Here is a 17,546-nt window from a genome sequence, read left to right as displayed (position 1 = left end):
GGAGACAGAGGTCAGAATTTAGGGAGACTGGAGCTGCAGCAATTGAGGCAGAATATTGGAACTTCACAGAATAAGAACTCTAGAAATCTGCACAGGAGCCCCCTTATAAATAGCTACAGAATCCAAGCTTCTCGTGTGTGGAGTGCATTTCCATGTGGCCGGCTGAGCAATTAAGAACTCACACAGACCCAGGGACACTGGAATTGTAACCAGCTGGTGTGGGTAGTCTCTGTTAAACACCCAGAGCACCCAGTAGAGACCCCAGAAGAAAAACTCGTTTGCAGTAGGGCTAAACTTGCCCTGGAGTAGAAGTTATACTAGACCCACCCCAACAAAACTTAAAAACAAACCTTGAAACAAATCCAGCTGACCTATGACAATTTAACCACCTGCCAAAACAAACTCCGACATTCTTTAAAGGAAAGTAACAAAATCCAAAAACTTAACAATGAACAATATTCATCACACAATCAGAAACGACTGGATATGCTTCCACTAATCAAATCTGGGAGAATTTGGAATCCACGGGTCCAGACAGATAACAAGTAGGTAAATAAATAACCATAAGAAGGGCTTACAGCATGCTGTGTGTCAGCCAATAAACATGGAGAAGTGCTGGAGCTGGAGAGCCATCCTCTGCAAACATCATAGTAAGTTAAGTGTTGGTGGGGCAAGAATCATCAGAGCCTGCTAAAACTAGGGAAATTCTGACAGAGAATATATGATACTTGCATGGTCTTAAGGTGTCTCCCTCATGCTGCTTATTAAATGCAAAATAATAGTAAATATACAGTGGAGAAACTGACCGACACCTGGCGTGTGTAATCAGTATTCACGCCACCAGCGAGCGACAGTGGACACTGTGGGCTTCCACATGTGGTTCTCTGCAACATCACTAATGAACTGTTTTGGCCTGAAAGGTATAACCTGAATCTGTTCATGGAAAAAACAAAAGAAGATCCCCAAATAAGGGGCATTTTATTTTTGGAAAAATGACTGTGTTCCTCAAAGTGTCATTATCATAAAAGACAAAGAAACGTCATGGAAGAACTTCAGATTAAAGACGACTAGAGAGACATGACGATAAAATGCAATGCATGATCTAGTCAGGGGCCTGTGGTGGGGAAGAAATGCCATAAAGGACATAATTGAGTTAACCAGCAAAATGGAAAAATGGATGGTAGATTAGAAAGAGTAAAATACCAAAGTTGTATTTATTGAAGTTGATAATGTACTGTGGTTATGTTAAGAGAAAATCCTTATTCTCAGGACATATACACTGAAGTATTTAGGGATAAATGAGCACAGCTTATTCTCAAGTGCTTTAGAAAAAGCATTATGATTAGATAAACAGATCATGAGAATACAGCAAATGGGGAAAATGTTAACAACAGGTGAAGCTGGGTAAAAGGTAGGTGCTCTCAGTACTAGTTTTCTTCCTACAACTTTTGCATATACATTCAAAATGATTTCCAAATACAGAAGAAGCAAACAAACAGAAAACAAATGTGATTCATAAGGAGAAAAAAATCTAAAAAAGCAGGCAGAGAAGATAAAAAGACAACACAGAGAGTTACATGGATAAGAATAACTACTGCTTTTTCCTTTGAAACAACGCAAGCCACAAACAAACAGAACAGCTTTCAAGTGCTGAAAAATATCTGCAAAAATCTCTTTCCAACTCAAAGGTGAAGGAAAGCCTTTTTCAGGTAAACAAAACGTGAGAGACTTTGTCCACTGTCAGACTTACACTGAAGAAATGCTAAAAATAGTTCTTCAGGAGGCAGGAACATGGAAACAGATGAAATCTTGGATTTAGATCAAGAATTGAAGAGTATCAGAAATGATAAGTACAGGGAAACTACGAAAGACTTATTTCTTTTTTGAAAACATCTCTATAGAAAGCAGAGTGACTCTGCATCAGGGGTACAGGAGGTGACTCTGCATCAGGGGTAGAGGGGGTGACTCTGCATCAGGGGTACAGAAGGTATGCAGGAGAGATGAATGGGCATGAGGGCAGGTGGGAAGCCACACTGGGCATGAGGGCAGCTGCATGGCCCAAGGTAAAGCTGAGCCTATTCCCCATATTCTTTCTTGGTCTCCCTAGGGCCTCCCATGACCCCCTCATGCTGCTGCCATCCAGAACTTTCTCCTGTGATCTCTAGCTACCCCTGCCTGTACTCACCCACCACCCACCTGTGGGTCCACCTTGCCATCCACTTCCCTCTACCCCCTTCTTTGAGAGCCATTCATTTTAAATACCTTCTTGGCCAGTTTTCATTCAACAATTTAAATAATATTTCCAGTTTCTAAATGATATACTTTTCTATAATTCCTGAGGTTGATAAAAGTTTTCCCATTTGTTAAACTTAATTTGAGACTGTAAGTTTTGTATTACATCCTTTTAAACAGGCTTTCACCAATTTATATTTACTTACTTATTTTAGAGAGAGAGAGAGAGCACATCAGTGGGAGGGGCAGAAGGGGAGGGAGAGAGAATCTCAAGCTGACTCCACAAAGCGCAGAGCTTAACAATGTGGGGCTCGATCGCAGGACCCTGAGATCATGACTTGAGCCAAAACCGAGAGTCAGAGGCTTAACCGACTATACCACCCAGGTGCCCCAGACTTTCACCAGTTTTATGTAGAGTTACCCTTGACCTAACTCTAAGCTGGAATTGTTTACAAATCACCTGGTTTCAATGTCATTCGATTCAGGAAGTCTGACATAGGGCCTGGGTGCTGCATGTCTAAAAAATCCCCAGATGGGATGCCCGGGTGGCTCAGCAGTTGAGCATCTGTCTTCAGCCCAGGGTGTAATCCTGGAGTACCATGATAGAGTTCCATATCGGGCTCCCTGCATGGAGCCTGCTTCTCCCTCTGCCTGGGTCTTTGCCTCTCTCTTATTTATTCTCTCTTGTGAATAAATAAATAAAATCTTAAAAAAAAATCCAGATGACATGTAGGTTGCTGGTCCTCAAGTGACATTTTGGTAAGAATGTCTTAGACTCTTTTTTTTTTTCTCCCCATCCCTATATGACCTTGATTTTTATAATTATCCCAAATTAATTCAAAATGCAACTGGCTTTGGTAAATGGCTACATGGTTGAGCTAACAGTATTCTGCAAAAACAACTAGTTTCATTAAAACACATTTAATTATGTCCACTTGTAAAATATCTATGATATGATTTCTTTGCTCAAAGGACCAGATAAGGCTTTATTTCTCTTTGGGAAAGCCATTACGTAGTTCTGCTAAAAAACAAAACAAAACAAAACAAAAACTACCAAGGGTCTGTTTCAATGCTTTCTCGGGTCCCAGACCTTGAAATTACCTGCCCTGTTGGTGGAGCTGGTATGGGAAGGAGGAGAATATGGGAAACCTCCATACCTTCCCCTCAGTTTTGCTGTAAACCTAAAAGCATCTAAAAAAAAAACACACATAAGGGCCCTAAGAACAACTGGAACCTTCTCTGTGATAACCTGTAAATAAGGAATTGACTCCTGGAAGCCAGATGGCTATGTACAAAGCCCAGGGCTATACATGGCTATCCAAAAAGGAGAACTAAAAGGTTTCTTCTTAAAATAGAGTAGGAAAAAAAAGCAAAGTTAGATGAAACAGACAAGTGATGCTACCAAGTTTTTATATTTCCTTAAATCCCAATCTAAATTTTTATTTTTTTTGCCTCTTCAAACATGAATTACTTAAAAAGATAAAAATAATAACTTTATAGTGGAAAAACCTAGCAGACACCACCTTATCCAAGTGTCCCAGCCTAACCTCCCCAGGATGAACACCATGGCATCTCATGTCTGCGACAGCATGCACCCAGGGGGCACATCACCTTCACGTCTTGCCTGAAATGCAAAACATCAACCTAATCACAAGAAAACAGACATGCTCTAGCTGACATTCCAGGGAATGTCCAGGGCTCCTCAAAAGTGCCACAGTCATGAAAGACAAAGAAAACCTGAGGAGCCTGTAATGGATTGAAGGAGGCAAGTGCAATGCAGTTCTGGATGTGAGGTTGGAAAGGGGACATGAATGGAAAAATCTGACGACATCTGAGTGGAGTTCACAGTTCAGCTAATGAGATCGCGCCAGTGTTAATTTCTCACTTTTGATCACTATACTATGGTAACGCAAGATCCGAGCATCCAGGGAATCAGGGTGAAGGTTGCACAGGATCTCGCCACACTAATTTTGTAGTCTTTCTGCACATCTGACATTATTCCTAAACATTTTTCAGCTGTAAAACTTATTATCATTTATTATAATTAGAACTTAGAGGTCAGTTGCTACTTAGCATTTTCACTTCAATATAAGTATATATTTTTTGTGAAGATATGTTAACAGAAGCACGTGCAAATACCTTTTTGGCCTATCTGTACCTAAAGCCATGGATGCCCCAACCACAACCTGCTGACCACCTCCAACTGTTGGCAGATGTCCCTGGAAGGCTGGCCTTCCAAACATAAAGGGAAAGGCAGAGGTGTTGGGAAAACAAAACAAAACAAAACAAAAAACAAAAACCAATGACCTCATCAAGCTCTGGGAAACTGATCCCAAGGGACAGAATGTATGTGCAAACCATCATAAGTCCTATAGACACTTGCTCTCTGGAATGATGAAACGAACAAAGCACAAAATGAAAGCTTTACTTACAGAATCAAGAAAAACTAGGCTCTAGAGAGAATAAGCAATCCATGGCATCATGATGAGATCTTCTCCATGGGTCTGATAACTAATTTTCCCTAGCCTTGGGACTCAATCAATGTCTTTTGGAAAGAGCATGACCATTTCCCTGTATGGTGTATAGGATTCAGCTGATTAACATACGTATTCACTCCAGCTATGTGCAGTACATCCATTAGAACCCAGGAGCGAGGCCCGGCTTCCAGGCAAAAGAGCCTAAAAGAATTCCTGATTGAAGTTAAAAAATAAGTCTTGTGCTGTATCTGCCCCAAAGTTCATTTTCAAGATTAACTGCATATTCGACAAGCCATGTTTCAACTCATGTTGCATGAAAGAAGCACTTGTTTGAAGAGTTTATCCGAGCTAACAACTATAAAGCATTATATATTACACAAAAGAGAGTGATTACTAGAAGTCCTATTATTCCTTTTATGACATACTGTGTAATATGGTAAAGAAATTCTAGCACTTTCATTTAAAAGACCTGATCCTTTTTAATCAGTGGATAATATTTTCTACCTTTCTATCGCCTTATAATTTTACGAAGTGAATTCATTGTTCTAACAAACCTGCAATGAAATTATATATTCCTTTTCACCAAAGTAACTTTTTTTCAAAAAAGAGGGAGGAAAAAGCAGAAAATATACCATGACATGGAGTTAAGTCTGCAAATTTCCTTTGGGGTCTACAGGGCTAGGATAATCTCCTATCGAAGAAGTATTTTTAAAAAAAAAAAACATTTTTGCACAGGAGACAGCTTTGGAATGGGTAGGAGGGGGTATTCCAGGTTTTTTCCAAAGACTCACAGAGCAAACGCCGTGAATATCACATTCAGCTGCATGGCCGTGGCATTCACAGGGCTGACAAATTCCTCCAAAGAGTATTCCATCCACTCGATAATAGCCAGGGAGGCAGGACTGCAAAAGACGGATGGGTGACACATGCTTGTAAATTATACAAGTCATCTTTTTAATACGTTAGAAACATAAACTTTTCCATTTTCTATAGGAGAGAAACGCACTTCTTTGCCCTCAAACTTCTTTATCGAGGTATCATTTACATGCTATAAAACGCACCCATTTTAAGGATACAGTTCAATGATGTTTTTAGTTAACTTACTGAATTGTGCAACTATCCCCATAATCCAGTTCCTCATTTTTTTTAAAGATTTATTTATTTGGGATAGAGAGAGTGCACAAGCCAGGGGAGGGACAGAGGGAGAGAGAGAGAGAATCCCAAGCAGACTCCCTACTGAGCACAGAGACCTACATGGGGCTCCATCTCACGACCCCGAGATCATGAGCTGAGTTGAAATCAAAAGTCAGATGCCCAACTGACTGTGCCACCCAGGCGCCCTTCCTCGTTTCTTTCTAAAGGTAGAAATATACACACCAAAACCTAGTGGCTATACAATGGGTCAGCATCCTCCTCAGTGGTATCCTGCCACAATATTATTAGAAATCATGTAACACTTAGCCACTTAATCAGTGTTTCAACCAAGAGGACATTTTTCTCTCAACTTGATTTTGTTTTCTTTTGGGTCAAATTCACTAAATATTACCATCAAAGTGCCCGAGTGTAGGTCTGTGTCAAACCGCATCAGTTTAATTGAGCGAACATTACAGGTGTGCTTTCTGCGCTATTCATGGATGCTGTCTCCAGCCTGCAAGGTGTAGGGGCCCATCCCAGACAGTCATTCATGTAATTCTTATGATGACCCTGAGAACTATTCTCTCTATTTTATACTTGAATCTGGAACATATGAGCAGTTAGACACTGTGCCCATTGTGCCAATGGAAAGATTCAAAGTTGGTTATGCACACCTCCCACACCTGGGGTCACAGGGATGCTTGGGGTGACATGGAACATAAACTCTGTCTAGAGTACACGGGGGAGTGATTACTTTGGAGGCCAGCATACTCCCATGGGGCCATGGGATGAGGGGTGTGGATTTGGTTTTCATTATTGTAAAAAAAATATTAAAATAGCATTTTCATTATATGAGTAATATACAAATGCATTCATTCACACTGACCTGTGAACGTGCCCTTAACACCTCCATGCAGCCATGCTCCTGTCAAGGACAATGGGCCAGGCTACAGATGGGCACTGAGGAGGAGCTGCCTGGGGGTCTGTGTGGTGGCTATCGGGCTATCAAGAATTCCATTCCCCACCAATACCTGTCTGATTCCTTATGTCAGCTTCTAATTTAAAAATGCTTGACAAAAGTAGTTAAAATTATGTGGAAAGCTTCACGTGCTTCCTTGAGCCATCATCCCATGCACATCAGCATATTTTCCTCCAAACCCAGTGGACTTGGGAGTTCTCCAGCACTGACTGCTCACTGATGCCCCCTCTTGGTCTAGCTGGCCTGGGCTTCTACTTTCTCTGCCAGCTCTCTATTGCCACATCCCTAGTAGCCTTCAGGTCATTTATCTGTTAAGCCCACAGGAATTCGATCTTACAGCTATTTCCTTGGCCTAAAAATAAATGTTGTACATCTAAAAAAAAAAAAAAAAGTTCATGGGGTCAAAAAAGAAAAAAAATGTATAAAATATTTAAAATAGAAATATTTAAAAATCTACATCATGAAGCACAGGCCAACTTTATTAACTGCAAAGTTGATAATTGATAAAGATTCATAAAACCAAATTATAAGTTAAACGTTCTCACTTTGTAAAAATGATTGCCAAAAACTCACAGCCAATGACAAGTGTTCATAATCATCCTCAGTCTTCAACACAGGAGAGGGAGGGCCATGTGCTGGTTAACAGCACAGATGAAGCTTGAAACCTGAAAGCTCTTTCCTACAGAAATTTAGGATAGTGCCAAGTACATAGAAAGTCCTCAGTGGAATAGTTATTATCAATACTTACATCCAGTTTCAAAATATAGTCCAAAAAATTTTTTTAGCAACAGATTACTTTCACTGATGATTGCAAGCTCACTTTCATACATTTCATTGTGAACTTGAGCTTACCTAAGCTAACATTGCCAGGGGCAATAAAAAAAATCTTAAAATGGGCCTAGCTTGTCTAATGTTTTCTAGGTGGCATCCTGGTGAGTTGTAAATGTTCAGATACAATCAAGTTCAATCTTGCTGAGAAATGCAAAATATGGCATGGGCAGTGCAACTTTCCAGTTGACTACAGCAAGAGGGTAGACTTAAGTCTGGGGATTTCCAGGGGTCCCATGACCCCCTTGGAAGAGGTACGCCAGATTTTAAACATTGTGACTTCCAATATATCCATAGGTCCCTGAAGTCTGAACCAAACATTATGTTTCTAAAGTTAAAATCCAAGTGTGGGTTATTGTATAATCTCAATGTGCTTTTTTCTCCTGAGGAAAGAACAAAAGGAATGCAATAGGAAGGGAAGAAGAGGAGCCTTACCTCACAGGAGATCCCTGCGTAGCCTTGGGGGCATTCACAGTGCTCCACCTCAGTGGCCAGGGCCAGGTCTATAACGTTAGGGCTGGCTGTATCCAAAGAGACAGAATCCAACCTACCAATAGATCAGGGTCATCACGTGACTTAGACATCCACCTGCATATGATAATCTAACACCTTGATGAAGGTGAATTCTTAAAGGTTTTGTTCAAACAAAAAGGTGATGCGACTTTTGTAAATAACTAAAGATTTTCACACCAATATGATTTCCAAAAGACATCCGTATTCCCCAGAAAGCCTTTGAAACATTTGGTGCAAAGGCAAGCAATTGCCCAGCCAGCTGTGGGAAGGGTCTGATGTTGCCCAGTCTGACTTGAAGCACTTTATTTATTTTTTTTCTAAATTTTTTATTTATGATAGTCACAGAGAGAGAGAGAGAGAGAGGCAGAGACATAGGCAGAGGGAGAAGCAGGCTCCATGCACCGGGAGCCCGACGTGGGATTCGATCCCGGGTCTCCAGGATCGCGCCCTGGGCCAAAGGCAGGCGCTAAACCGCTGCGCCACCCAGGGTTCCCTTGAAGCACTTTAAAACTAACCCATTCAATCATCCTATCTTGAATATGGAGATTTTCCTTAAATGTGTAATTCTGTGTTTGCTTTAGCTGTGTCCAACTTGTATGCTTAGCCTGGCATTGCCAGAAATTGACCTGCTGGAAGTAATAAAATGACTGAAAATGAGAACATTAGCTTAAATTAAATAGTAAAATCTAAGACCATTAACATCAGGAAGGTGAAAACCAGATGCAAGATGGTTCAGACAATTGTGATCTTATTAGGTATTTCTCAGAAAACCACCCTGGAAGTTTCTGATCCTGACATCAAGATGATCTCCTACTGAGGCACATTTGTCGTGGACAACTATTATTACATCTTCACTAAAATTATAGTAATAAAAGTATGTTTTAAAACAGCTGGCTCCATTAGGTGCGCCCTTAAAATAATCAAGTAAAATAAATCACACTTAAAAGGCACAAGTATCAATAGATGAAGACAAGATTGAGGATGCTCACCATGAGCTTTCCCTCTCTTTCAATACACACCTGTAAAGAGCCATTTTTGCAGAATTGTAGTTGGCTCTGATCAAGAGATGTGTCACATTGGCGAGGACAGTCATCAGCTGGTCACGATCTATCTCCCTTTTGTTATTAAAATCTCGGAAGTTCTCAGGCACTAGTCTGACCACGTTCAGGTACTCTTCATAGGGCTGTAATGACAGGCCCTCGGCCTGGGTGCTCAAAGTGAGTCCATTTCCCTAACATTTAAAACAAGAGAAAATATATTTGAAATTCAATGCCATGATAAAAAAAATCAAAGTAAATTTGTATTTAGCGACGTGGCTTTTCATTTCAGCTTAGGTTTTCAGGGCAAACATGCAACAGCATCTAGAATCCTTGGTCCAGAATGATCAGAGGAGAGATGTTTCACTGCATCCCCCTCAGAGGGGTTCAGATAATAGATGTAAAGGCTGGGTGGCTCGCTGGGATCTCAGAAGAGAAACAGTATGTTCCCATGGTTTTCCTCAAACAACCAACCTGACACTCCTAATCTTTAACCGAAGAGCAGAAGTAGAAAAAGGAGATAGAGACTTCTAGCTTTCTATAAAACTGCCATTCACAAAAATGCTTTATGCCACCCATTCCCCCTTGCGGCTGGCTGGATGTCATTAAAGGGGACAGAAAAGGGGATGGACACAGTAGACCAAAACCCGAGGCAGTTTCTGACCTTCAGGAAAATTACCAGTGAGGCTGAGCTGGGTCTTTGAGTAATGACAGAGGAGAGGAGTGAGGATACAGGGTTAGGGACAGTGGCTGGGGACAAAGCTGGTGACCCGTCTCCCACCCCGACACCGACGAGCACTACTGCCTAAGCATTCATGTGGGAGGCGACACGGCAGGAGACAGAGGGACTCATGGGGCTTACAGGGTCATTCTGACATCAGAGCAGACACCTGTCTTCCTTGCACATGTGAAAAGATGGGTCAGCTTCAGGGCTGGAGGGAAGAGCCACCTGTGCTGTCCTGAGGCAGTTCCAGACATGGGCCCAAGAAGAACCTGCACACTCAGTCTCGGCGGTGCCTGGACAAGGGGGGTCCCTGCTGAACGGCCACCTGGCCGTGTGCTTCCTGCTCCTATGACCCCCCCTTAGCCACTCGGAGTCATAAAACTGCCACCCGACTAGGCCCTGCAGCTCCACGCAAGGCAGCATGCAAGCAAGTACCTTAATGATAACGTCGGCGTAGGACATGGGGTCGCCATCCACCGTCTCCACTGGGATATCATAAGACACCGTGTACTTCAGGAAGCCACCAAATGCAGTCAGCTGCAGTAGGTAAACGAGAGTGAACACGAGGGCAAGCAGCCGCAGCCCCTCGGGAAGAGAAAGCGGTGGCCAGGATCCATCAGGAACGACCAGGCTGCAAGGCGGCCTGGTGGCCACAGCACGTACGCAAGTTCACATTAAGGCAGTGAAAAGAGAGCCTATTATACGAATATTTTGTTTAATCAATACTACCAAAATGCATGATGTCATTTAAATGTACAGAAGAAAGATGTACTCCTTCTTGGAGAGCCCAAGGTTAATGAGCATAAATGTCTGTGAATCACACAAGAGACATGGATTTCATTTCAATCCTTTAGGATTTAGGAGTTAGATCCACGACGAGAATTCCAACATTCTGATTTCATCGCCCTCCTTGTAGGAGAACAATTAGGAACGTGACTTATCAGCTAAAAGAAAGACTGAATGTTTTTCTTCCTGGTCATATCCTTTACTGTAAAATGCGGATTTGCTTTATGACAGGTGTGTTACAACAATGTTTAGAATCCAGTCCTTGTACCAAAAAATTGGAAAAGTGATCTTAACAGAAAAAAAAGAAAAAATCAATGACTTTTGGTGACACAATCACATTATAAACAGAACATGTCTTCTAGGCTTATAATTTGATGGGAAAACAATATTTTCGAAATATGAACATGATGTAACCTAAATCTAAACAAAATAAGTTATAAAATTAAAATATGGGATCCCTGGGTGGCGCAGCGGTTTGGCACCTGCCTTTGGCCCAGGGCGCGATCCTGGAGACCCGGGATCGAATCCCACGTCGGGCTCCCGGTGCATGGAGCCTGCTTCTCCCTCTGCCTATGTCTCTGCCTCTCTCTCTCTCTCTCTCTCTCTCTCTCTCTGTGTGTGTGTGTGACTATCATAAATAAAAAAAATAAAAATAAATTAAATTAAATTAAATTAAAATATAACCAGCAAATGAAGTAGAAACTTCCCAAGCCATAAGGCCTACACGACTATGAAACATACCACTACTTCAAGACAAACCAAATGCACAGTGCGGGTGAGCATGGAGCTCGAGTCATGAAGGTAGAGTCCACTAAGTATATTTCCAGATCATCAGAATCTGGAGAGAAGTGGCATTACCGGTGAGGAGGAAGGAGACAATGGCATTGAAGGGAGAGATTAAATCACATGAACCAAATTTCCACTTTGCAGAATCACCAGGTTGCATGTTCTTAAAAGTATTTTATCTGTTGCTAAATGTGAACATTGGGTGAGAAACAGTCCATTTGGATAATGAAACTGGCCGGACACCAGCCCCAGGGCACAGCCTTTCCTGCCCAAGTGCCTTCTCTTGTGCCAGGCTCTCCACCGAGCCCTACGGTAAGTACAGGCTGACTAAACAAAGCAGGGATGTGACGGATGCTGCACAGAGGCCCACGTGATCCAGAAACCCAGAGGAAAGTAGAGAGCCTGTCATGGGCGGAGGGGACAAGACTCCCTACAACTGGCTGCCTGTGACCGACGTGGCCAAGAAGAAAGTTCACATTTTGATGATGTAATAAAGTCACACGAGGATAAACAAGACCATGTGAGTCAGGTATAAATAAATGCTGAATAATTATCTGGCAAACCCTGGAGTGGCCATAAGATGAACCTGAATCCTTAAATTGCCAACAGAGGCTCTTTCTTAATGTGCTCTGAGATCTTTGCCCAAGAGTGTTACTTCTGGCGATGGGCCTACCTTGTTTCCGAGGTAGGCCTCCGGGGCCGACCAGTAATACTTGGAAGTCAGCCTCTGCATGACCACCGAGTTGTTGATGCTAATCTGATGACGCCCACCCAGTGCGTCTTGCTGAGACCGGATCTTGCTTGAACTGATCAGATCAGTGACCAGCCACCCAGACATATCTTTCACCTTAAAAAGAGATTCAGAACTTCAGAATATGAAATAGAAGTCACCTCAGATTTCACCCAGTCCAGTACTAGTATCCTCACAATGAAGAAACAGACTCAGAAAGCTGAGCTAGGGACAGAGTCAATACGTTGTGGCCATAGAACCACACGACTCGTGACCCTTCTACTTGCCAAAAGACCAAGAAAATCTCAGAATGAGTCAAACACTCCTCAGACCCCCAGATCACTTATAAGCAAGTAGGTGAGCAAAACTGTCAAAGGCCATGGATATATATTTTTTAGATAAAAAAAAAATAGCAAAGACCTTAATAAGTGCATTGAACAAAACGTCTTTTGCTAACTCTGATTTTTTTTCATCATTGCTTCCTGCTTTTCACCAAAAAGCTGAAAAGTGTATGAAAATAACCTCCAGATCCTATCCTCCTAATTTGTCAGCTACAAAGAGATGACAAGCCATCACCCAGCATGGTGTCCACAGGGACTCACATTCATTCTCAGGTACTGATGGGGATTCCCACTCCCTCCCTCCGTGTTGCTCCCACTCCTCACCAACCTGCCAGTGAGGGAGGGAGGGAGGGAAATGGAGTCAGGGACTAACACCCCCTCTACCCTGAATACAGCTCTTCTGAGATGGCATTGGGGAGGCCAGGTGGTTGTGGATGAGCCCTGTGCCCTGCGGTCCTCCCTGACCTCCAGCCATCACACTGTCCTCCCCAGGCACCATTTGGCATCCCCCTAGGACTCCCCATCCCCAGAACCACTGAGGATATCCTGCCTGCCCTCATAATTCCTGTGTCCTTTGCTGTTGTTCTTACCCTAACCAGATTCTCTGAGCTAGAACATTCTGCATGGCCTCATGTCCTGATGTGCTTCCTGGCCTGAGACCAGGGCAGAGCAGTGGGTCCCAGATCTCACATCTGGCCCTACAACTAGATGCATTTCCCCACAGAAGAAATTTAAACACTACACATTCTACATCTATTGTTTGGATTGGGAAATGTATGTGGGAACAAACACATGACCAAGAAAGAAACTTTTATGACACTTTGGTGGCAGGCTGCCTCTGATCCATGTCGTCATCATTCCAAATGGCCGGGGGTGGTGGTACAGGGAAATGCAGCCCCCATGCTTTAGAACACAACCCCCAGAGAGCTCATTTGAGGTGCCACACATCCCAAATCCGGGCTCAGGGAAGGTACCCTCACCTGACTGAGGGACCAAGAAAGGCTGACACAGACATCAGAAACACCAAAGCAGAAGCACTCTGAGCAGCCCTCAGGGTTTCTCTCCTTCAAGTTATAGAATCCTGGCTTGCAGAGGTCACAATTGTCTCCCTCAACATTTTCCTGCACATAAGAGAGAAAGATTAGCTTTGAAACCAATGTGTCCAGGTAGATAGAAGCAAGTGATAGTAACATGACATCAATAAGAAAGGTGTTTGGTGATCCAGACAAATACGTGAATAAACAGATGCTCAAAGTAAATGTAAAGCCTCATGAAGTCATTATTTCCAGAATAGATATTTTGAAATTATTACCACCTAGTTTTGTAGTCAAGAATGAGGGTCAGGATCCTAGAGCTTGGTCATTATAGTGAAATAACTTTTTTTGTATGCTTTGTTTTAGATTTTCCATTTTTGCTGATCTTCCAAGAATCTAAAAACCTGAGGAGAGCTATATAATTGTCTCCTTAATAAATGCTCAAGATTATTTTCAGCCACTTATGACATGTGCTTAAGACTCTGCTTACATGGGGAGAAACATATCAGATATAATGGGAAGTCTTACAAATTATGGTTATTGTGGGAAGATGGATATTAATATCAGATGGCAAAAAACGCCACCTCCCTGGACCCAAATTACTGTGTTTTACATCATTGTCCAATTCCTTTTTAAGAGAAATCCAAAATAACATATCTTCCTTTAAATAATATTTTTACAAATCTAATACTTAGCTGGTTCTCCCCTAAACACAAAGCTGGAACAGAATGTCAGAGAAGAGATAATGGCCCAGGCCTAAGAAATGCAGTATTCAGTTTCATCTGGGGAGTCACAGAAATAACTCTGGAATATTTGGCCATTGCCCAGAAGGCACCAAAAAAGGCAAACAGGGTGCCCATTTAAAGCCAAGGACATAGACCGCGACATAACATTATGGGTCTTAGGAAGGTGCGGGAAAGCAGGGTTCCATTTCAACCTGCTGCTTTGCTCGAGACCTGATCCTTGAACCTATGGAATGTGTTCCTTTCTCAGGACACCTCAAAGGAAACGCAGGGTCATTTTTAACCCCCACACCTACCTTACAGAGACAAGGCTCTGAGCACGGGTCCTCGTTCACACTCCCAGCCCGACTACACTCACAGCGGATGCAGGCTGGATAAGCCTTGTAACCAAATTGGCAGCGATCACATTTTTCTCCTGCATAGCCTTCCTTGCATGGACATTGACCTGGCTGCTTCCCTGCAAAGAAAAGGATGGCAGTGGCCCAAAAGGAGGGTAAAACGTTAAAGCCGGGGTTGGCAAACTATTTCTGTAAAGGGCCAGAGACGAAACTAGTTCAAGTTTGTTGCCAAAGAATCTCTGTTGCAATTACTTACTTTTGCCATAACTGCTTGAGAGCAGCCTTACATGATACATAAACAGATGGGCACAGCTCTGTTCCAATAAAACTTTATTTACAAAAACAAGCGGTGCGGTGGTATGCCACATATGGCACATGGCCCACAATTTGTTGACCCTTGGTTAAAAAAAAGAAAATGGAGATGAAAAACAGAGGCTGATGGGACTCTCAGATGGTGCAGCGACTTTGGAAAACAGTTTGGCACTTCTTCAAAATATGAAGCATAGAGTTATTCTGTGACTCAGCAATTTCACTCCTAACCATTAACCTAAGCACAATGAAAACATACATCCACAAAAAAGGTACACAGGAATGTTAGTAGCAGCATTATTCACGATAACCAAAAAGTGGAAACGAATGAAATACTCAACTGATGAATGGCCATATCACATGTGGCATATACATATGATAGAGTTGTATTCAGAAAAAAAAAAAAAGAGAGAGAGAGAGAGAGAGACTGAAGGACCAGTAGAGGCTACAGAATGGATAAACTTTGAAACATGACACTAAGAAAAAGAAGCCAGTCTCAAAAGGCCATACATTGTATAGTTCTGTTTATAGGAAATGCCCAGAATAAGCAAGTCTTTGGAGAGAAAGTAGATCAGTGGTTGCCTAGGGCTGGGGTGGAGGGTGTGGAGGGAAGTAGAGAGTGATTATCAATGGGGAAGGGGTTTCTTTATGGGGTGGTGAAAATGGTCTAATAGTAGGCTGTGTTGATGGTTACACCCACAAAAATACCAAAAAAAAAAAAAAAAAAAGCTACTGAATCATACATCATAGGTAAATTGTGTGGTAGTGAAGTATCACAAAATAAAGCTGTTTTCTTTTTTTTAAAAGCACAAGGGAAATAGTAAAGGGCAATGAGTACTATCTCTGATTTTACTGCCAACCCTGAAACTTTCTAGTTGTGGAACTTCAGCCAAGTTTCTTAACTGCTCTGAGCTACCATTTCCTTGCCTATAAAATGTGTTAAATAATTTCTATCTGCTATGGTTGAACGTTTAAAAGGATACATTTTTTAAATGATATATTTTTTAAAATGAACCCAATCAAGAGTAATTGTCGCTACAATCAACATCATCCTTATTATCATTAGCATCCCATTACCAGTCACGTGTAAGAATTAATTCGATTCTGTAAATTACCCTCCGCATTGCCCCACAGTTGGCACATCCTTCCCTGCTGATCAATATCCATTTTAACTGCTAGTGACAGAAAATTAGATGAGGTCACAGAAGTCTCTGAACAGATGCAACCTTTTCAGGAGATTCTGGCATTTGCAAGTCTTGCCAGTTTTCGAAACAGAAAGAACACTGACATTTACAAAGTTAGCAGGAGAATTTGTTTGCTTTGTGAGATGACGTATGTAAAAGCCTTGTGAGTGTCTTCTAAGAGCTAAATAGAGGAATTGCTATTTACTGTGTTCCCCCTTATGGCTCTAAACTGAACCTTATTTCTTCTCTCCTTGAATGTTCAATTATCTGCTCAAATGTCATTTCATCACTACAACATTGCCCTCTTTACACCCCATCTCCCTCCAATCATGATTCCTAATTGTGCTGCATGCCCATAGCACTCATCCCTACCCAGAGTTACATTAGGCATATACTTGTTTGTTGAGTGTCTGCCTGTGAGCAGGAATTTTGATCATCTTGTTCAAGTGCATATTCCTGGGTCCTAAAAAATTGCCTGACACATAATATTGTTTGGTAGGTATTGTGTAAACAAAAGAATCAAATCACCTAATTTCTATCCAATGGTGATAGTTCCACCAGGTACAGATCTTCAACCAAAAAAAAAAAAAAAATCAAGCACAGAAACGAATCAAATACCTACCTTTGTGCAAGCCAGATTGGAGCTCATCTTTAATACAGACAGAACTGAGAGACCCGAAAGGGTCACAGTCACAGGGACGACAAGGGTTGTCCTCATAAGGAGACACCTGAAAGGCAGATTTTGTCCTGAATTATCTTACTAGAGTTAATAGCAATATTAGGAATAATATCAACAATAATACCAATGACACGGTATTGGTTTTTTCACTGAGGATGTGACTATTATCATGATTTTGTATACCCAGGGAGTATAGGTCTCAGGAAAATAGTGTGAGTTCAAGACAGAAAGCCCCAAACATTTTTTGATAGGACAGCAGCTGGTATCATTAGCAGAGTGACATCCTTTCCTACAACCGCTGCTACATGGCTCCCCTCACTCCACTATTTCTCACAGCCATATAAAAGGAGCATCACCTAGACCAGACCACTGCAGAGAACCAGGTGATAACTACATATTAGGTCAACCGAGGATGGACTGAGCACTTCCTACAGGCAAGATACAGCTGCAGTAGTTTTTGGCTGACTCTTCACATTCACAGTTAGTATTACAAAACCAAGATTACACAGCCAGCTGGGCCCCAAATCCAAGTTAAATAACAAGTGAACATCCTACTCTGAGCAAGAAAACAGGACAGAAAGAGTAGGAAACAGGTATCTGAAGGATGCTATTAGCAGAATAAGAATAGAAAAGGAAATAATCACAAAAGGAAACAAGTTTCCAATACTGAAGTTGACTATTGGTGGTCTCTT

General features: G+C 41.9%; 1 protein-coding gene across 1 annotated transcript in view; it reads right to left on the bottom strand.

Annotated features, from left to right (window-relative positions):
* LAMA1 (laminin subunit alpha 1) overlaps positions 1 to 17,546 on the bottom strand; it is a 156,199-nt gene that overhangs the window by 75,623 nt on the left and 63,030 nt on the right. Inside the window, exons 9-16 of the mRNA XM_077900013.1 lie at positions 16,798 to 16,903; positions 14,641 to 14,801; positions 13,548 to 13,688; positions 12,170 to 12,343; positions 10,360 to 10,461; positions 9,183 to 9,394; positions 8,086 to 8,197; positions 5,501 to 5,611 (exon numbers count right to left, since the gene is read on the bottom strand). Of these exons, the coding sequence (XP_077756139.1) occupies positions 5,501 to 5,611; positions 8,086 to 8,197; positions 9,183 to 9,394; positions 10,360 to 10,461; positions 12,170 to 12,343; positions 13,548 to 13,688; positions 14,641 to 14,801; positions 16,798 to 16,903 (1,119 nt within the window). The remainder of the gene's footprint in view (positions 1 to 5,500; positions 5,612 to 8,085; positions 8,198 to 9,182; positions 9,395 to 10,359; positions 10,462 to 12,169; positions 12,344 to 13,547; positions 13,689 to 14,640; positions 14,802 to 16,797; positions 16,904 to 17,546) is intronic.

The sequence above is a fragment of the Canis aureus genome, chromosome 6 (genome assembly GCF_053574225.1).
Source record: "Canis aureus isolate CA01 chromosome 6, VMU_Caureus_v.1.0, whole genome shotgun sequence".
In the NCBI taxonomy this organism is placed as follows: domain Eukaryota; kingdom Metazoa; phylum Chordata; class Mammalia; order Carnivora; family Canidae; genus Canis; species Canis aureus.
The sequence above is the reverse complement of the archived record's forward strand: the minus strand, read 5'-3'. Positions and strand labels throughout refer to the sequence as shown.